This window comes from Gallinula chloropus (genome assembly GCF_964237585.1).
Source record: "Gallinula chloropus genome assembly, chromosome: 14".
NCBI classification, from domain to species: domain Eukaryota; kingdom Metazoa; phylum Chordata; class Aves; order Gruiformes; family Rallidae; genus Gallinula; species Gallinula chloropus.
The window spans coordinates 16,074,988-16,096,337 of record NC_140099.1 but is presented as its reverse complement, the minus strand read 5'-3'; the positions used below and the strand labels follow the sequence as shown (position 1 = coordinate 16,096,337).

The window sequence follows — 21,350 nt, the reverse complement described above, 5'->3', positions numbered from 1 at the left end:
GCGTTCACATCACACACGTACTGCAACATAGGGACCAAGAGAGCCTTATGTCCCCCTCCCCACTCACCTGGGCAGGGGCTGGGGGCACACTGCCCACCCATCAGACTCACACCCACACGTGCTTTTAATGCCTCATGAAGCAGAGGGTAGTTTCTCCGTAGCATCTTGTTACTGAAGCCGCACAAGTGTGACATTGGGGGAGGTAAGAGTCTTCTACCACCACACCAGTAACCCCATCCCCCTTCGCCCCACCCCACCCAAGAAAACAAATTCAGGGCCTGAATTATTAATAAAATAAGCATGATAATGAATAATCTATGTTAAGCATTTTCTTACCCTTTATTTTTCAATTATGATCAGAAGAGGAATATGATTAACAGCAGTTTAAACTTTAGCAGTACAATTTCAGTATTAAATATAAAACTACACTGCAAGTTGATGTATTTAAAAATGGTTATGTATACTCTAGCCTTAAATTTATGTATCAAATACAAGTAACTCAGTTGTTTCTTGCCTTGACAATAAACATATCTAACAAATTTCAACAAGCCAGACATCCATCTTTTCCATTAAAAAAAAATAAGCAAGCACACCAACTCTTATTCATAGCAAGGGGGTGTAAAGATTCAACACTTTCCTGAGTGTTGTGCAAAGAATAACAGGTTCAAGAAAGTCAGTTAAATAAGTGTAATGGTAAACCTAAAACTAAGCTGGAGGACCTTTTGATTAACTTCATATTTCATATATTACTTGCATCAGTTGAGAGCAACATGAGTTACAGAACTTCCATGAAAACAAGCCACTTACAAGCAGGTGGTTAAGCTTGATCAGTTTATTAAAAGGATTATATGACACGGTTGCCTGCAATAGCAGGGGACTGGATCTGATGACCCAGGAAGTTCTTTCCAGTCCCATGTTTCTAAGCCATGCACCGAGTGTATCCAGCCCACACTTTCACATTTGGAAAAAGCCAAAGCCACACACACACACTCACAGGAAGAGAAAAAAAAAATCCTTGATGACACCATTTCATTTCTCTAGATATTCACTATGCAGAAGGGAACAGAGCTAAAGTCCTGTACAGAGGATACATTTACTCGAGGTTGATGTGGTACTGAAGTCAGTTAATAATTAGATACCTCCAGGCAGATTCAGTTACAGGGCATACCAACACTGCACACTGCCAGACAATTTCTAATCAAGCCAAGAACCTCCTGCAGGAACGAGGTCTCTTTGCTAGCAAGCACAGAGCACACTGAGTAAGCTAAAAGCAGCTGTTCTTAAATGAACTACCCTACCAACCGTGAGTGAATGACAGATAGATGGTAAGAAGCATTTACCTACTAGACAAGATCTCTCTGCACACTCAGGCAGAAGTAATTAGTTCAGAGCAGCAACCATTGCTCCAACCTTGCCTGTCTCTTGAGTACGTTCTCTTTAAAAGCTGGTCTACAGAATCAGTGCAGCCTCTCTCAAGCACGACCAGAGTAGCAGTTTGCAGCTGCCACACAAGGTTCTTACTTTCAAATGGTAGTCAAGACATTCCCATCATGACGGCCCGTTTGCTAAGACAGCCTAACACAGCCATAGCAAAAGGCCTTGGCGACAACTAAGAGATCTCAACCATTGCCTACATTCAGCCCATCTAACTTTTAGGCACTTGGTTAAGGTGTCTGGGTCCCTAGCCACCCAGAAGTCCCCCCACCCCCCCCATCCCAAAATAAAATTAAAAAAATAGTAATCACTGAAGGCAGAGAGTCTCAATTGCCTTCTGGAGGTGTCTCGGCCCCCACTGAGCAAAGCTGCCTTTCAAGCAACCACATTCTTAACACAGGCACCTCAGTTAGACAGGATGAATGGAGACTTGCATCCCTTTCAAGAGATACTATCAATACTCTCCAAAACCAAAGGCAATTAAGCAATTAAGGTTTGCAACTCCAGTCACATTTGGAAACAAACTTACAGTCAAGTAATTAAGCTGTAGTCCCTCCCTCCCAAGCATAACAGCCTTCCACATGGAGGCTCTATTAAAAAAGAAAAAAAAAAAAGAGAAAAAGATAAACCACATTCTTCTTTCAAACAAGAGTGGACACGGCTGCTTTGCCACTCATTCATGGGGAAGCTGAAGGATCAGAGAACAGTTACTCAGAGACCTGGAATGACTAAGCACTGCTAGTGCATGCAAAGCAGAAGTAACAAGATGGTTTTTAAATTAACCCTAGTCATCTTCTCCACCCCACAAAATTCATGCAAGTGTTTGAGAAGATAGTCAAGACATAATAGCCCCACTTTCCAAAAAGGCTGTTTTGTTGTTGGTTTGGGGTTTTTTTTACATATCATAAAAGAAATGTCTGTTTTGTTCTTTCTGTGGGTAGAGAACTGCATTTTTGGCATGTTTGAGAATCACTATGAAGTCCATGCTGTTTAACTTCTCCAACTATTTTCTATAACCTGTCAAAAATCCTAAGCAACCTATACATGTTGCCCCATGAACATGCATGCTCAGAACTCTCCACTTTAGTGAAATGAGGTGTTACTTCTGTGCTGAGTTGACGAGTCAGCATTACACGACTTTGAGACCAACTAAATTAACATTGTCGTAATATGAAAGGCAAGCACAAGTTCATTTATTTATAGCAAAGGTCTTGGGTTACAGGAGGTCAGTTCTTGCCATCTTGAAAAGATAGGGGATAACTTATTGCATACATGTGCATTATAATTTAGCAGCAAGTCATTCATAGAAACACTTCCCTCCTACTGCTTTTTTGGTTTATTATCTCAATTATATATATATTTTAGCTTTACAAAGCATTTAACACCACCTTTAAGTTAATGGTCTTTTATTGGATAAAAAGACTAGCATTTACAACTTGGAATGGACACAAATTGTTAATATCTTGAACAGCGATGTTGATAGTTGTGCTGAAGTCCACAGGCTACTCCGCCAGCTCCAAGTCATGGTACAGAAGGTTTTAAAAATATGAGAGTCCAAAGATGCTCCCTTGGTGAAGGTTTCTTTTAAAAATTTTGTGAACGGTAACAGCCCGACACCCGTTTCACTATAGTGCAATGCAGACAATGTTAAACCAGTACTCTGACGCGGAGACGCCATCCATAGTTAAAGTCACCGTATTTTTGGAGCACACGGCTACGTACAGGAGAACCACTCAACCTTTAGGGCATTTTTCTCTAAGTTTTGCATCATCCTTCAACCATTTTTGCTGCATACCATCCTGAGGTATAAACCAATTTTAAAGTAAACCAGCTATGACAATTTATACTACAAATTGAACTAGGACCCACTGTTGATCAAGGGAGTGGATCTCTTTAGGTTGGTTTGGTTTTGGTTTTTTTTTTTGTTTCCTTTTGATACAAATGTCTGACTGTGCTCAATTGTCAAGCTGCATGCATGAAAAACCGGCCAGCCCAAACAGTGTAATAGTCATTAGCAAATGGAACTTTTGAGTTCACTAAGTGCTTCCTTTTTTTTTTTTTATTTTCAAGGTAGTACAATTAATTATATTGTAAAACTGATGTTTAACTTTATCTTTTGGGGACAGGACCACCAACCATTACATGCAGTTTGTGGACAGAAGGTATTTTGACATTCAGTTTTGCTATACAGAAACAGAATGAATAAATGAACATTTTTTTTTTTTGCAAGAGGTAAGTAAAAGATTCAATTTGATTCTTCTAGAGGAAAAAAGGTGTAAAGGAGGTCTCTTCACTTTGCAGTCATCATCTGTACGAATTCTGAAAAGATAAAAAGTCACTGTGATTTACTGTCTCCAGAGTACTTCAACTAGTAACTCTTAAACACACTTTGGCATTTAAAAAAAAGCCCTTTTCACTGAATCCAAGTTTACGTCCACAGAAATGGACTACTGAATAAGCTGATGTTTTAGGTGATGGGTTTGAGTCAAGACAAGCATCTTTTTACCTTCATAGTTGACTTGCCCATCCCCGTCAATGTCTGCTTCTCTGATCATTTCATCTACTTCTTCATCTGTTAGTTTTTCTCCTAAGTTTGTCATAACATGACGTAGTTCTGCTGCGCTGATATAACCATTGCCATCCTGTGAGGAAAGAGGTGCACAAAGTCACAATCAACAATCCTAAGAATGACTGAACTCTGAAACTACACCTAGGTTTCCAGTAACTGCACCTAGGTTTCCAGTAACCGCTTCTGAAGTAGCCTTACGGCACTCGGGACAGATACACACTGTATAACCCCACATCATGTACTAGTTTTCATCGCCTTACAAAGCATGCCTATCACCATATCCTCCTATACAATTATTGTATTGCAAGAATAACCACATGCCTGATTTACAGCTGTGATAAGATATTTTTAATGCCTTTGAACAGTGCTCAAAAATAAACCCAGAAACAAAATGGGTTTTGTTTGGTCTCTGCTGCCTAAGCCAAGGCAAAACCCCAAAAAAAATCTAAAACCAACACAATTTCCCCACCAGCAAGAATAAAGTCAGCTTTCTCTTCTCTGTAATGCTACCTCTATAACTAGACCACAGATGGCCAGGCTTGGCTTCTTGAGTAAGATGTTACAGAACAAGCCTTCAAAAAAAGCATTTAAATTCTCCCCAGAAGGAGCTGTTAACAGCTTCATGGCAGAAAAAAAAAAATGACACTAAGTCAGCATTCCCATTACTAGTATCTAAACCTAGAGCTCACCCCCCTACATATTTCAGGTACTGTCTTCATCTACAGGAAGAATACACCAGCTTAGAACAGGAGTTCATACAGCTACAAGCAGGTAAGCTACCTCAGTGGCTTTAGAAACACATTTACTCTGCAGAAACAACCCCGCAGAGTAGATGAAGCACCAACCAAATAACAGCATTTCCATTAGCACATTCTCCAAAGTACTAGTAGCTGGCACTTTTTTTTCCATGAAGAGTAGTAAGGTTGTCTTCCCCGTGTGTGTGTGTGTGTGTGCATCAGTCGGTGCAGCTGCACCAGTCAGTACTCAAAAATTCTCTTAACATCTGTCATATCCAAGCCATCCAAAGAGGGGAACCCATTCTAGAAATAATTGGCCTACATCATCTGTGCCCAGGTATCCTTGAAGATGGAGGGAGCTGAACAAGCTCAAAGTCCATGTACTGAAAATGGAACACGCAATACTTCACATCCCTCTGAACACTGATGTTTTTATCTTCAAAAGCTTCCATAAGGGAGTATAAAACCTTGTGCATCCATGCAAACATCTCCCCCTTCCTCCCAAGTCAGAGGATACAAAACACACTCCACACCTCCGCCCCCAAAGAAAATCCAAACCACCCCACACAAGCACCAACTTCTGCTTCTCCCTGCTCCTAAAGAAAGGCCAGAAAGCTTCTCTTATGCATGAACCTAAAGCTCAGATCTATGTAAAGCACGTAGAACCAGCCCACAACAGCCCTGGTTCCATTTCCAGAACAATCCCTGCTCTGTTTCCAATTCCTCTGCTTTTACTAGAGGACTTCTCACTTCTTTATATGAGAGAAATTACTGTGGAAAAAACCTGCCATCATTACTGCTTCTAGAGATTAGTTTTACTTTCATTAATACCTTGTCAAAGACTCGGAATGCCTCACGGATTTCTTCCTCGCTGTCTGTGTCCTTCATTTTTCTGGCCATCATGGTTAAGAATTCAGGGAAGTCGATAGTGCCATTGCCTTAACGAAAAGAAACTTCCAAAAATTAAACTTCCATTCAATTTAGCCAGGGACAAGACTGACAGATCCTCCATAAACCATTCTTAGAGAAGAACCGTATCTTCTCCCTCAATTGCTACAACTGCCTTTTTGTTATTACAACCTCCAGCAGCCACTGTGGTGTTTCAGCACAACAAAAATCAACTGTTGCGCTCTCTCCTGGTAAAACCATACCATTTGCCACCCAGGTTGCAAGCAAAATGCCAGTCTGGTGCTCCAAGGTTAACCTATACTTTAGGGAGTGATTGGAATTGAAGATAAATCATTAGTTTCCTTAGAATCTCACAGTGGATGTCTGAGATTCTGGAAAGGAAAGCATTATAAAGCTGGAGCTACAAATCCAGGGTATCTATGATTTGAGGAAATTAAACTTTGCTGAGATGCTCATAAAACCTCGTTAAAAATAAACTTTCTTATCAGTGCGCGTTGCACACCACAAAAGTAATAAACCATTTTAAGAGGCAATAAGGATCTGCAAATTCAAGTGACATGAGAAAAGCTGCCACTATTTGTTATTTCTGAGAAGCTCAGCAATACATGTCCTTACAGGTATTGCACCAAAAAGCTAAAAATCCCATGTAATATCCAGGCCTCACCCCTAAGAGCTAAGAGTTAAGCTCTTCATTCAAAGTAAAGATTCAAACATCAGGCTGCTCAAAGCCATGAGAAAAATGGTACAGTGAAGAAACAAGTTTAAGCCAGCAGAAACTATAGATTTGTATAAGTGAGATTCAGGCCTGTATGCAAGAAACCTACATTAAACAATTAATTGTGCAACTAAAATCTACACTTTAAAGGGAAATGTGCAAACTTCTTTGGGTACATGTAACAAAGCAGCTAAATAAACACAGTTTAGGAAACCCTTTGCAGCTTAAGAATACCAGATGCTTTATCCACAAGCCACATCTGAATACAGGTCTTGTACTCAGCTTTGAAAATTCTCAATGAACATACGTAATAGTAGCAAAGCATTCTGCCATAGAACAGGTTTCAACAGATGGGCAGGTATGCTTATCTTAAGTCTCAGTCTCATTTAATTTTTAATCTATCAGTGCAACATTGTTGGCTGCAGCCTAAAGAAGCCACTACTCAGCAAATCTATGTAGCACTGCAAGCCCTGATGTTTTTCCAGGATCTACATCCACAGGTTGGGAATTAAGGACAACTTACACTTTCAGTAGTAGTAATTAATGTAGTCTGATAATCATATAATCTCTATGATACTTTCACTCTTTTGCAGAAATAGAGAAAAATTACTATCACAAACAATAAAAGATCAAAGACTTGGCACTACTGAGGAGGGGAAAGCATTTTTCATTTTTGTCACAGGCCAACCATCAGTGATCTAACACACTATATCAGCCTATACAGTCTCTCACTCTTGCCAGTTTTCAAATCGTGAAAGTTCAGTACAATTCCACTCCCACTACATATTTTGCCCAAGACAATCACAGACATTAGCACAGCCATTAAGACCAACAAGAGCTGACAAAAGACACACAGAAAAACTGGGTGGAAACGCGGGTTAACGATAGGTCAGGGCAAGTCACATAGCAATAGGAAGCCTGTGACCCATAAAATATTAAAGACAAACAGTGTAACCTTGTCTCTGCCCATCCCTTCTTTAGAGTCTCATTAATACCACCAGCATCTTTGACTGCTGCGAGGAGGGCAATTAAAAAGCTGACACTGGTCTGAGTTTAGGTTGTGAAACAGCTTCAAGAGATCAGTCTCACAGAACCTTCTTGACACAGCCCAAGCAGAGAGGTTACCATATTCAAGATCATGGTGCTAGTAACTGCCTTTCCAACACTTACCATCAGCATCTACTTCGTTGATCATATCCTGCAATTCTGCTTCTGTTGGGTTTTGACCCAGTGACCTCATGACAGTTCCCAGTTCTTTTGTTGTGATAGTCCCATCACCATCTTTGTCAAATAGGGAAAAGGCTTCCTTGAATTCTAGGGGCAGAAACAGTCCCAGTGTTTAGTAACATCACCGGCATGAGAAAGCTGCATTCTAAACATGCACACCACTAACACCACCTGGTACAGCTTTAAGAAACATTTTATCTACCTGTCCACATATTGAATCAACACTTCCAAATACTGAATTACTTACAGTAATTTGCATTGTATATGAACCTATTTCATGTGGCTATTTTGTCTGCATTACAACTCTACAATGCACCTCAAGATCACCTTGGTTGAGACTCAGTTGCACCATAAACAGCAGCTACTTGGGGTAAGTGAAAGGATGCACTGGGCACCCTTCACCATTAGCAGACTTGCAGGAATCCCAGCGTTGTCATTTACAACATGTTAAGGCAGCAGACAATGTGATCTGATGTCAGCCACAAGTGGCTGACTTGTCTTCAGAATGTCAAATAATTTTCACTCTCCTAACCAGTTTGAATGACAAACAGGATCAGAAGTTATTTTAAAGACATGGACTTCTATTAACAGGGAGTAAATCCATTTTCAGTTTATTTGTTGCCTTTTTGTTTCAAGCTCATCTTCCCATTATTAAAGAGTACATATGTCTGGCTCTGACTCCAAGAAGTTTGCAAAAAAAAAAAATCTAGATTCGGCTCAAGTCCAAGAGTCTAAGAAAAAATCATTCTCTGCAGTCCAATGAAAGCCCAGTAGCACAGTCTAAATGAAGTGGCACTGAACCAGTAATCTTCTGGAACATTTGGTTGCTTTTGATTTTTTTTTTTTAAGTCAGTGCTTTTTAAAAAAGCATTAACACAGATTTGAAATTGTCAAAAACTCTTTTCCACTATGCTTGAGATTTTATCTAGGTATTCAGTCACAAGGAGATAGCAAAAAAAGTAATTTCTCACACAGACACTTACCAGCAATCTGTTCTTCAGTCAGCTGATCAGCCTACACGAAGAATAGAACATTTTAGAACATTGTTTACCTCCAGCTATGTCAAGACACTTCCTTTAGATTTCAGTAGCGATTTATGATTTTATTTTTTTTTTTACAAAGCCACTCAAACCCAGGATTCTGCCTCTGCAAGGCCATTCCACCCTGCTACCCCACACAGCCGCTTCCAAAACATGTAAGCCAGCGTGTTTTGAAACTGGACACGAAGAGCCAGACCCAGCAGCACCCTTGGACTTGCAGAACCACATCTGGTGAACCAAAGGACACAGGGCAGGCTCCTTGCAACTGGGCAGAGAGGCACGAAATCCTTAGTGACACATGTGTGAGGTTTCACACCACATCAGATGCCATATCCAGCACTACAGTGACCCTATTACCTCGTGGGGTATTTGCACATTAGTGGGCTAATGACAAGTGTGCCACCTAGTGATCCAACGCTACTCAGTCCATCTGTCCATCTCCCTCGCCACGATGCATCCACTACTGGCCTACCATTAGCTTAATAAAAAGGTCTGTACCGCGAAATTGGGAGGAATTACTACTTGGTGTTACGGAGACTTTCTTGCCATCTCTGACAGAAAGTGCCAGTTTGCAAGCACCACATCATTTTCCACCCAGCCAAGCAGCTTAAGGTGCCTCCCACTGATATGCGGTGGTTTTATACATCATTTTAAGTGGCCAGATGTAAAATGCCTGCTTACAGCCTTCTGTCCATCAACAGGCCACTGCTGCATCTAAAGGTATACAGCTACACGGCCAATTAAATGGGCTATCCCACACCTTAACTCTGCTACTCACATCCTTCCAGAAGCCTCTCCCATCTGTATGGCTAGAGCATCACAAAAAGCTCTGCTGTCTGGACTCAGGAACTAAAGAGCCCTTTATGGAAAAATACGTATTTCCCTTGTAACTAGATGAAAACCATCTGAATTTTACATGCCTGGTCACAGATACTGGAGAATACAAGGTATCTAGCTCCTTTTAAGCTAATTTTATTGGACAGCTTTTACTAATAGAACAGAGAATTTTGTAGGTCAGACAAAAACAGGCTTCTCATAACCCTTTTGTCCTAGAATACCAGTATTTTGTCCTAAAATACCATTATTTAAGTATAAAAACCACTTTACTGCAGTGAAGAACAACTGCAATGGAGAATTAATAGGCTATACCATCTATTATCTCTTTCTTACACTGGCAAAGAGGGTACTGTTGAAAACCTGCTGCATATGTTAAGTGACATAAACAAATTTCACCTGAAAACAGACATAGGGTGGTTTTTTTAATGTCTCGATATATGTAAGTTATGGTTAACTAATTCCCCGTATTACAGTGGGGTGGAAAGGGGAAGAAAAGGGTAGATATGCTAACAGCTGAAGATGGGGTTCAAGTTTAATAAACCTTCTTTAATATCAGCAGAAAGGTTGTGTTCAAAATCCAGTGTTCAAAATCCAGTTTGCCTTTCAGCTGCCTTTGCGATTTTCCAGAAATCGCAAGGTTTTACTTCAAGATTATCTAAGGAATTTACATAACAGACTCAGTGCCCTGCAGAACAGGAAACAGAGCCACACCTCGGCAAAAAGCCTCCAACCCACAGCACCGGCTCACTGCCCCACGAGTCGGAGCTCACTGGTGGTTTCCAACAACCCGATTTCAAATTAAAAAGCCCAACCCGAACAGCTTCGCGCACACGGCCGTGCAAACCGACCCTAAACCACCACAGGGTTCCCCCCCTTTCCGAGCAACAGGCACAACCGCTGCCCGCTCGCTCCAGCTACAGGACAAAGGTACCCAGGGCTGGAGCCATCACCCCACCCAGCCAAGTCATCAAATCCTGTGCCGGTGATGTCAGCTCCCCGACGGGAAGGGGAGATGGAGAGACACAGCAGAGGAACACCCAGATTGCCAAAACGCGATTAGAGGTCAGCCTGCAACTGTTTCGTCGGTCTCGTAGGAAGCAAAAAAAACCGCCTGGAAAATCCCAGCCCTTCCTCTTGTTCCCTTTTGCGAGGAGTTCGGCTGGCACGGCAGAGCCCGACGGCCGGGGGATGATGCAAACTGCTGCCGGAGCCCACCAGCGATGCGCTTCGGAGGCGAGGCGGATGCCGGCATCGCCCGGGCGGGGGAGCGGGAGGCTCGTAGCCCGCCGAGCGCAACAGGCGCCCTTCCCGGCCAGCAGCCATCCACTGCTGCAGTGCGTCCCCGTTTCCCCTCCCTCTCCAGCCGCCGGCCACACCACGTCCTCATCCTGCAGCCGAGAGCGTTTCGGCTCCGCTGCCAGCAGCTTTCCCCATCCCCTGCCTCCCCTCGGCAGCGGGTACAGCGGCTTTTCCCCCGCAGCCCCCGCGGGGGGGAGGGAAGGCTTCCCCCGCCCAGATCGCCATGCGGGAGTCAGGCCGTTTCCAACCGAGCAACGCGCACTGCGCCCCGTTCTCCCCCAGCCGGGGGGTGCGCGGGGGCCGGAGAGGAAGAGGAGGAGACATGATGTAATGCAGACAGCGATGGGCTTCGCCGCCGCTGCTGCGTTTTTTTGGGGGATGGGGGGGCGAGGGCGCAGTAGCTGCAGCGCGGTGCCCTCCCCCGGGCCGCCCGCTCCCCCCCCTCCCCTCCCTGCGCAGTGCAGCTGGTGCCGGAGCAGAGCAGGATCCGCGCCCGCAGACCCGCGCCCCACCCGGCTCGGCCCCCGCCCCGCAACGCGCCCTGCCCGGCGGAGGAGCCGCGGACCCGGGGAAGCGCGCCCGGCCCTTTCCGGAGGGGAGCGAGCGCCGCATGCGGGGGAAGGCGAGGCGGGGCCGCGGCGGGAGGGCGCGGGGCCGGGGCGCCCACACGGCAGGCCCCGGGGAAGAGGGAAGGAAGCAGCGGAAGAGGAAGGGCCACAGCTCCGCGGCGATCCCCGCGGCGGGAGGGGGGGGGGGGACGGGACACACGGCGGGACATGCGGCCGCAGCCATCAGCTCGATCACCCCGCGGAAATACGGGCGGTAAGGGCTGCGGCCTTCCACCGCCCCGTCCCCGCGGGGCTCCATCCAACCCTACCCGGAGGGATTCGGCTCCGCCGACCCGACCGTGCCCGGCTCCGCAGCCAGCCTGCAGCAGGCGCCCCACACGCCAGACCCCGAAGCAACCCGAGCACCCCGTGCCGCGATCGGTCGAGCTACCTACCATGGCGCGGCGGCGGCTGCACGAACTGCGCGACCACGAGTGGCGGCGACTGCTGCCTCCTCCTCTGCGCGGCTCGGAGAAGTGCTATGGGTGTGAGCCTGCGCCGGCGCGCTATATATGTAGGGCTGTATCCCTCCGCCGGCGCGGGGCCTTTTTCTCTCCTCCCCAGCGCGGTATGTGTGAGGGTGACTGCGGCGAGCAGCCCTGCCTCCTCCGCGGCCCGGCCCCTCCCCTGGCGGGCCTGCTCCCCCCCATCCATCCCCCCCCCCGTCAAGTTCCCCCCCGAGCCCGACGGGCGCTCGCCCCGCGGCGCGGCCTTCGGTCCGCTGAGGGATTCGGGGCCGCGGAGGGCTCCAGCCTAGCGGTGTTCGGCGCCCGCCGCGCTCCTCTCCCCTTCCCCTGTCTCCTCGCCCCCTGAGGTAAGAGCCACACGGGGACAGGCGAGCGAGCAGCCCCCACCCGAGGGAGAGGCCGCGTTTCTGGGGCGACACGGACACAGCTCGCTGCCGACTGCGCGGCTGCCCCCCGCCCCCGCTCCCAAGCCGAGGGGTGAGAGCAGCTCGCCCCCAGCAGTGGCCATTTTCCGCTGAACGTTGGTGCCGGCGGACACCGCCGGGGGCGGCCGGGCCGGCGGGGAGGGAGTTGTCCATCGCCGGGCAGCGACACTGCGGGGACCCTCCGGGGTCCCCGCCGCCCCTGCGTCGAGGCCTTTCCCCATGTCGCTCTCGAGGCTGGAACCCCCGAGGGTGAGGGGAATTTCGGCCGAGTTGGTGCTTTTTATTTGTTTCTAAACAGCATCCCCGCTGGCGGTGCGGTGGCCAGCGGTCCCCCGGGGGGCCCGGAGCGGCACCTGGCAGACGGAGGATGATGGCACTGGGCGGGGGGGGGGTCGGTTGCCTTCATAAAGCACATTCTTCGGGGAAATCTGAACGACAAGGGTCGTACGACAGGGCCTGTAAAGCTGAAACGTCGAAGAGAGCACAGCTGCCTTTTTTTTTTTTAATCGTAGGTCTTCTCTCTAGCACCAAAATCTAGGTGATGGTAAAACCAGAATCAGATGGTCTACAGCTGACATATCACTCCATCCCCTCCTCAGCAGAATGGCTGTAGCCTACAAATGAGAGGCAGCAAAAGCATGTCCTGATGTCAAACGTTTGCTTAATTTCTTCTCCCTCTGCTCTGGGTTTGGGGATCTTGTCCACCAGCTGATAATAACCCAGGTAGATACTGTAGCATTCGAACACCTCCTTCTACACCTCCTTCAGTAGATACGGGAGCACAACCATGGACCCAAAACGGAATCAAGGACTTTTGGTTCTGTTCATGACAGGTCCCCTGATCTTTTGAGCTTCCTTGTAGTTCAAGGAATTTTAGTTAGGTTTTTAGTTGGGGCCTCTCTCTGGATTGGGAGGCTAGCTGTATTTCCAGTGTTGTCCTAATTCTGAGGGTCTGCTTGAAGCATAGCACAATCTTTTAAAATACATTTTTTTCTATTTTTCTATTTTTGAAAAATGATGCATACTTTCACTTTTTGAAATTAAGACATAACCAGATGAGTTCTGTTTGTTTAACAATTTCAATAGCTCTACCACTGAAGTTAAAATTTATTTGCTTGCCTTTCTGGAACGCAGCCATAGGTTGGCAAACACCACAGTTACCTGCTTACAATCTAGAAGGACTTCTCATAGCAAATAAAATAACGTATTCAGTGTGTCACAGTTTGGTCTCCAAACCATCCCAACACTTGTTTAGCAACTAGTATCTGAAGTGGTGTCAGAAAACTGATTTGCAGCTGGCTAGTCTGCAAATTATAGGTTTATAGACAGCTTCCATTTTAGATGCAGAATGTCCAACCTCCCATTTTTAATATACTTAAACCCCCCCCCCCAAAACCAAAACAATAAACTACTAAGTAGTGAGCTTGGAATTATTTTTTTTCCCACCATGGAAGAAAACGCAAGTTGATCTTTTGTTTTCAAACCAGGTCAATAATTTTAAGCTCTTACTTTCCGAGGTTAATTTCTTTCTGGAAAACGTGGCACAATGTTTGATTGATTTACAAGAGCTTTTTCATGGATAAGTGAATCTTGGAACTCCCTGAGTCTCACAGGGATATGTGAAGAACAATGTTTGTGCAAAAATCATTCACCTCATTGTGCTGGTGTTCCACAGGTGAATATCTCATTATTGAAACACTGAATTCTATGTAAATATTGGGCTAAGAAATTTGTACAATTATCTTGCAAAGGTGAATAGCTAAGGCAGTCTCATGGTTTTTGGCCAAAATGTTTCTAATGTGGAAGGCTGAAGGTATTACTAGGAGAATAATGTTACCAACATTTAAATGTGACAGGTGCGTTATTTCAGTCTTGTTAATTTTAAGTCATGTAGTATGCTTCCCATTGATCCAAACCCTTGTTAAAAAGTTAAAGGATTAGATTATCTCTCGAGGACAGACTATGAGACAAGTAATTAAAATTTATGTAGATTATTTTATGAACTATCAGCATTATTTTATGAACTATCAGCATTACAGTGTTCAGACATATGTGAAGAAACTTGGAAATGTGAAGTAAAAAGCTACTCAAGTCACATTCAGCGAATGTTGCCAAAGATCAGCAGGGCCTTTGAGTAGAAGGATTGCTGTGTGTTTATTCCTATTTCTTTTTTTTTTTTTAACTTTGTATATTTTTGCTAACCCTTGATGGTTATGCTGATTTATTTCTATTAAATAGGCATTTGAAAATAAAGTTACTTTTTAAGTAGTTTGGTATATAGTTATCTTGCTTTATTTAAGAAACATTTCAGGATGATCAATTGAGGTGCCACAGTTAGGTTCTGCAGTAGTTTCTGTTAAATTGCATCATTCTGTGTTTGAAAGTATTTCACAGCTAATCCTCCAAAATAAAATTCTGACTAAGGGGATTTTTTTTTCCTAATTTGACATATGGCAATGGTAAATGTAAACAAAACCGGATACTAATGTTTTGCTGCTTATTTAATTAGAAAAAACCTCATCTAAACTGGCATCTGCCCGCTCCTTGTAAATTTGCACTCAATTGTACAGCTAGATTTTGGTCAGTGTTCTTTCTTCCCTTAAAATTTACATTCAGTTGTGGGCAGGCAAGAAATGCCCCTGTCATTCCAATGACATACAACGTCAACTGATCTGCCAGGATATTCTACAGTCTAGTTCAGAATCTTCTGGATGTCAGTGGGAGCTGGACTGGGCCATGGAATTACTCAGTGTTTGTGCCTAAAACTATAGAATGTGTCCAGACCATTGCTCAGAGCTTTTTTATGAACTAAAGGGCTGTGTGATAGCTGTTAAGATGAATTTATGACCGGATAGATTTATGGTTCTAAGCTATTTTACATTCTTATCACTCATCATGCTTTTGTTGATTTGTTTTTAAGCTGTAATATTAACAAAAGGAAATTTTATACATTTATTAGTTGCAGTGAAAGACTTGCAACCATTCTACCTAGTAGTACCTTTCCAAATGTTGACTTAGTATGGTAGTAAGATTACAGTGTTAGTCCATGTTTCTGCATATTTTTAGACTGGCCAGAGATACAGAAAGGAATTCTGTTAAGAATAATAATTCTCAGAAGAATAATAACCCATATTACTTACATGCACGGTGTAACCTTGGCTTTGTTAACATATGCACTGAAGAGCATGGTCTCACACATATAAATTGTTTTCTCATATTATATATACATTTGGGTTCTTTTAAATCAGAAATTGAAACATTTCACAGACATCTGCCCTGGGAGAATGGATGTGAGAACAGATGGACAGAAGTTTGTCATATTATTTAATGCACAGCTGGGAGGCTGATATTATGGCGATAAGCATAGATAACCAGTATATAATAAGTGAGAAGGATAAGAAGCCAAAATCAAGTATATACGTGCGTGCAACATCTGTGCAACTGGAACAAATTCATCATTAGTTTTCATGGCTATAATGTTGCCAGTTACATGTGTAAGCTACCCAAACTGGGTTTGAATTTGTTGTACTGCTTTTCAAGTCAATTGGAATTCTCTTGGTATATCAGAATAGCTTTTACCCTCTCTATAAAATTCTGTTCGTACAGGCAGTGTTTTTTGGGGAGGCTATTTTCAACAAAATTAATGTTTCTAAATGTCATTGGCAGCTGTGAAAAATCTAAGCCAGTATCCTTATAAAAATACTCTGAGCTTCACTAAGATTGCAAATAAGTGGGTGGAACTCCATTGAAATAAAAAGCTAGAACGGAATTGAATTTGACCACATTTATACAAGATGTGAAAATAAAAATTGCTTCAATATTAACATTTAAATTTCCAGACCTGGTAACTCTTTTAAATGGGAATGTACATGTTCCTGTAGATTACTGTTTAATTTTTGAGACTGAGAGAAAAAACCTCGCCAGTCTTTTATACGCTCATGATTTCTTTATGTTTGCCTCATTCCCACTTGTGTGTATCAAAATCCCATACAATTACAGATTTTCACCAAGCATCAAGTATTAGAAGGCCAACTGAGTAATCGTTGTTGCTGTGTAGGTTGAGTGCCTTGTCTTGCAAAGTTTTACATGGCGATATAAAGCTGATTTAACCACTGGTTAGAACTAAACTATTTACACATTGCAATTAAATTAGTGAACCCTTTTCTACGTAACTAAGTAAATTGGCCATCCTTTAAGGACAAATAACTTTTAAAGCTTTGGGTTTTAAACCTAAGACAGTTTTATTTGGGAACCTGAAAGATCCTATCTTAAAAAGACATGCACAGATGGGAATTACAGACCTGCTCCCATACATAAACTCAGTTCAATATCTTGAAGATTAAACATGGCAAAATAATTCTTTTAAGCTGATGTGTTTTCAAATTGCTTTTCCCTGTTTTTTACACTTGAAAAGTAAAATAAATTAAAAAAAGAACAAAACTTTTTCACACAGTCTTTATAAAAAACACCTTTCTTCATAGTCCTGTAATGATTGGAATATATGAAAGTAGAGTTTTCCTTCTCAGTTTTTGTAATTGCCAGTTTCATAGGAAGGTAAACATTGGATGATTCATGATATAAACAGAAGTTACTCCTTCCATTTTTCTATTGTTTATGTCTTGTTATCATGTTTTTATGGACAAAAGCCAAATTGCATCCCCTATTTTTCAAGACTCAAATGCACAAGAGGACAGAATATTTATGTATGTGTTTGCAAAGTATTTTGATATTTTTATAGAACACTGTTAAGCCTACCTCCGTCACTGTTGGATACATGTATATGAACTGTGTTCCCTGAGGATCATTCTAGTTAATACATCTGTCAAAGAAAAGTAATGTATTTTTACCACAAATATATTGTTAAATATTCTATATATAAAGACATGTACGTGAACAGTTGTTCTAATAATAGGAAATGTTCTGTTTCTAATTTCTGTAGATAGACTCCTCAAAATTTTAAGTGATACAATATAACAAACAATAAAACACTTCTTAGATTCATCTATTAATATGGCTTGAGTTTGCATTTAATTTCTTGAGAATATTCTGGAAAACTGAGTGGGCCAAGAACTGGTTTACTTTATAGGTTCCAATTTCTGTCTTAGAACTAATAGATAAAAACTGAACAGCTGTTGCTGTTAGCTACAGATTTTGAACCAATATATAGCTTATGATGGTATAATAAACAATGGTAAACAAATATGCTTCAGAATTTAAAGCCTGAAGAAAGGTTGGAAATCAGTTTGTTCAACACCAATACCGTTGTTTCTCATTTCAGCTTGTCCTATTTAACATGAAAAAAACCACATTCGAAGTTACTTAGGATCGCTTTTTTATGTAACAGAAATTACTACATGAGCGGTTTCCATTGGGTTTTACACCTCTCCTTTGTCAATGAGTGATTCATTTTCATCTGAGTATTCCTGTGGGTCAAACTGGGAAGTTAATTTTGCAATAAAAGTCCCAGCTAAATTTAATGAATATATATGTATATATATATATATGAGATTATGTATGACATAGGCAGACAGGTACGTAAAACCGACAGACACATCCTCTAATGGCCAAGTCTCCCTTACTTCACCCCAAATTGTACTACATCTATTAAAAATAAATAAATCTTTTGGTCAGGTAGGGCTGTCCTATGTCTCCATGCTATAGCTAGAGGTAAATTCAACAACTCCACATCCATGGTTCAGGTGATCATAATTTTAAATCAGAACCATACTTTCTGGTACAGATTTTCAGCAACTGTAAACATGCCCTGAAGCCAATAAATCCATGTTAACTTGCATCAGTTAGGGATTTCTTCCTTTCTCTTACATACCTGAAACAAGAAGTTCCTATCAGTTTGTCAGATTCCTTGGGATAATAAACTACAATATCAAACCCACCTTGGATGTCAAACGCTTCCATCCAAGAGACATCCAGTATTCTAACACACCATACTATGGGGCTGGCCTGAGGTGGTAAGTATTATGCAGACATCCAGTATTCTAACACACCGTACTATGGAGCTGGCCTGAGGTGGTAAGTATTATACAGACATCCCAAATTACAGATGCTGGAAGCCAGAATCATCTCCAGGCTAAATACTCTTCCGTTCGGCTTAAGTACATGAAGAATGCTATGGAATCATTACACTTCTTCATACAGCTATTTTGTGGTGGTTTTGCCTGCATCAATAATAAACCCATCTGCTAATAAAATAGTTTCTCCCACTGACTGATCAATTTTTGGGGGGAAACCCCCTTAAGTTTTTCAACAATCTTAAAGAGAAGATTCATTTCTACTGTCGGTCACAAGAAACTGTGAAATAAATTCCAATCTCTGCAGCCTATTGCTGGCGAGTGAACAGACTGCCTCTCCCCTGGGAACCTGGCATGGTGGTACCTAGGAAATCCTCTACTGAGAGCTTGTCTTTTTGAAAGTCTTTCAGTGAAAAGAAGTTTTTAAACAACAGGAACACTTGATGCATCCAGAATATAGGTTCTGATATACCCCTTAAAGTTTCACTTTGGTCAGTTCTTTGACTAGGGCTTTGGGTTTTTACCTATGGGGGCATGAGGATGTGTGAAGTCCAGCCTCGTTAAAATCTCTGACCCTTGGAGTAAGCATGTGCCTCCATCCTAAAGCACCTCACACCATTGTTGGAATTCCAGAAACAGTACTAAGAAAACCCATCTTTCTTCATAAATCTGGAAAACAGAGTTGTCCCACAGGGCCTGCTTTTCTCCCCAATAGTTTTGTGAGGGTACAGTCCACATCAGCTACCTAATTAAATCTCTCTTCTGCGTGCCTTATTCTGAGGCTGTCAGCTTCTGTGAAATAAGAATATGCCTAAAATCTGGTCTGCCCAGGCATCTAGCGCTTTGTGCACACCTTTCCTGGCAAGCAGCATTGATCTTCCCCACAGTATGGCTATTTGTTATTATTTTTGTGGTAGCAGAAGTATGCTAGATGCTAATGAAGTACTTATATTTAGTAAGTGCACTGTTACACGCAGGCTGTGAAACTGTCAGCAGCATTGTTAAAGAGCACAAGCCTAACACAAAGGTGCACTGCACTGAGAATGGGATTTTTATGCCATATAGAAAGGAAGTACATTTAATGAGTTTATTTTGGTTAGCCTTCAGTTTGGTTTCAGGTCTGCCAATACTGACATCATTTTTCCAAGCAGGGAGCACCATCTAAGACTTCTCTGCATCACTATCCTTGGGGTGGGCCTGTGTGTGGGCTGATGCAGTGCTCAGCACTCCAGATCATTTCACTTTGGCATCCATTCTGCTTCTGCTGTCTCTATCTCCATATTCTATTTTAGGTGCTTACAGAGCACCAATCTCCTTAACTAAAATATAACTGAAACAAGATATTCAGCATCAAATAAGCAAAAATCAAACGCCTCAAAATAGACTATTTTGTTGTTATTATTATTATGGGGTTAAATCACTTAAACATAGATATCTTCCTACTCCTCCTCCCACTTCTTTCTTTAGTTTGTCTCATCTTGTTCTCTCCTCAGGGACATACTGCTGGCCCACAAGCTTCTGCAAAAAAAATGAACTCTTCTGTGATGGGTCCATGGGTGCCAAGTATTCATCTAGTTCTTGCAAAAAACGTTACAGTTAGAATTTTGGCTGTCCTGATATCCTCACATCAATCCCTCAGCCTCCTGTGGAGCCAGGGAGCATCCTTCAGAGAGCAAATGCCTTTAGATATACCCACCAGGCCTTCGTGCAGGTTGTTGCAGCTGAATGTTCCATAAGGTGAGGGTTCCTACACCACTGTCCCAGGACAGCAGCCTCAGCGTTGTGTTGGCACGAAGACAGCTACATCAGAACCTGGGCTTCTGAGTGTACTACTTGGTCTGTAGGTACGGGAAGGGGTGTGGATTTTTAACTAAGCACCTCAAGGGAAGCATATAGAGGAGTAATTGTTGACATGCTACATGAGGTCTAGGTGATTTGGTAAGGCGTCCCTTCGATAAGCTTCCCTTATCACCTGCCCCTTGTGAGGTTGGGCTTTGGTTTCTGCCCGGTGCTGTGCACTCAGGACTACGGTTCTGCCCCGGGAGGTGCCATGGCTGACATTCACCATGAACTGAAAGCCACTGCAGGGCTCTTAGCTGTGTCTCTAGCAAATGCCATTTGCCCGCTTGGCACAGAGAGCTCTGCAGTTCCTTCGGTGCCACCTCACGGTCTGCCTGAGCCGAGGCTTTGGCTCCGCTTGGCTCTGCTGACTCTCCGGATCTCCGCTGGGGACTGCTGATGGCGATTAACATCGTAACCAACAGCAGGGGCCCAGGCGGAACAGCACCAGGCGCCTTGCTTTTCAGAGCCTGCTATAGCTTCTCGACTGAAACTTCATTTTCCCGCACCCCATCGCGCAGCGGGCCGTGGCGGGAAGGCTGTGCGGGCGGGAAGGCTGTGGCGGGCTCTCCGCAGCGCTCGGCCAGGGCAGCGGCTGCCAGCTGCCTGAAGGGAGGCAGCGGCGCCTCACGTCCCGCCGGGTTCCACAGCGCCAGCGCGAGAGAAACAACGACTGAGACGCCGGAAGCAACACTAGAGCAGCTGAGCTACCTCCCTCGGCAGGCAGCCGGCAACAGCCAACCGCTCGCCTGCGCCTTCACCGGCGACAGGACCTATATCCTCTCGCGGAAGGTTACCTTACGCTGGCAGGGCGGCACCTGACGGAAGCGGTGCTGAGGCATCTGAGGCAGCACTTTGTCAAGGAGAATCCGATTGGCTGAAGGGACTCTGCAATGGTTAGCTGGTAAGAGTCAGCCTCTCTGATTGGTCGCGTTGTACCTGCAATGCGTCAAGTGAAGATGCTGGAGTGCGTGTACTGGAGGGCTTCTGTGGGGTGGCTGCAGCGGGCTGTGGGCATGGCGGTGGCTGCCTGGAGCTTGGCCCTGGCCGCGCCCGCGGAGGCTGGCGTGGCTTGTAGCGCTGTCGGCTCTGCCTGGCAGTATCGGCAACCCTAGCGCTAGATTTCCCGCCTCTTCATGCTGCTGCAGCTTGTAGCAATAGCAATTGCTTGGCTGGTGGCCAAGCTTTTCCTCAGTCAGTTGCCACTTCAGAGCT

The 21,350-nt window shown here is 43.9% G+C and overlaps 1 protein-coding gene across 1 annotated transcript; it reads right to left on the bottom strand.

Moving 5' to 3' along the window:
• Positions 1–316: 316 nt before the first annotated feature.
• CALM1 (calmodulin 1) lies at positions 317–11,852 on the bottom strand. Its single transcript, XM_084270445.1, has 6 exons — positions 11,771–11,852; positions 8,575–8,605; positions 7,535–7,678; positions 5,572–5,678; positions 3,941–4,076; positions 317–3,753 (listed from the first exon to the last, which is right to left on the bottom strand). Exons 1-6 carry the CDS (start codon positions 11,771–11,773, stop codon positions 3,725–3,727), a joined length of 450 nt encoding a protein of 149 aa, XP_084126571.1. The 5' UTR covers positions 11,774–11,852; the 3' UTR covers positions 317–3,724.
• Positions 11,853–21,350: the final 9,498 nt, after the last annotated feature.

Coding starts and splice junctions, on each gene's coding strand:
- CALM1 (XM_084270445.1), bottom strand. Junction 5,679..7,534: donor CAACGAAGTAGATGCTGATG/GTAAGTGTTGGA, acceptor CTTTTCGTTAAG/GCAATGGCACTATCGACTTC. Junction 4,077..5,571: donor CATTCCGAGTCTTTGACAAG/GTATTAATGAAA, acceptor CTTTCCTCACAG/GATGGCAATGGTTATATCAG.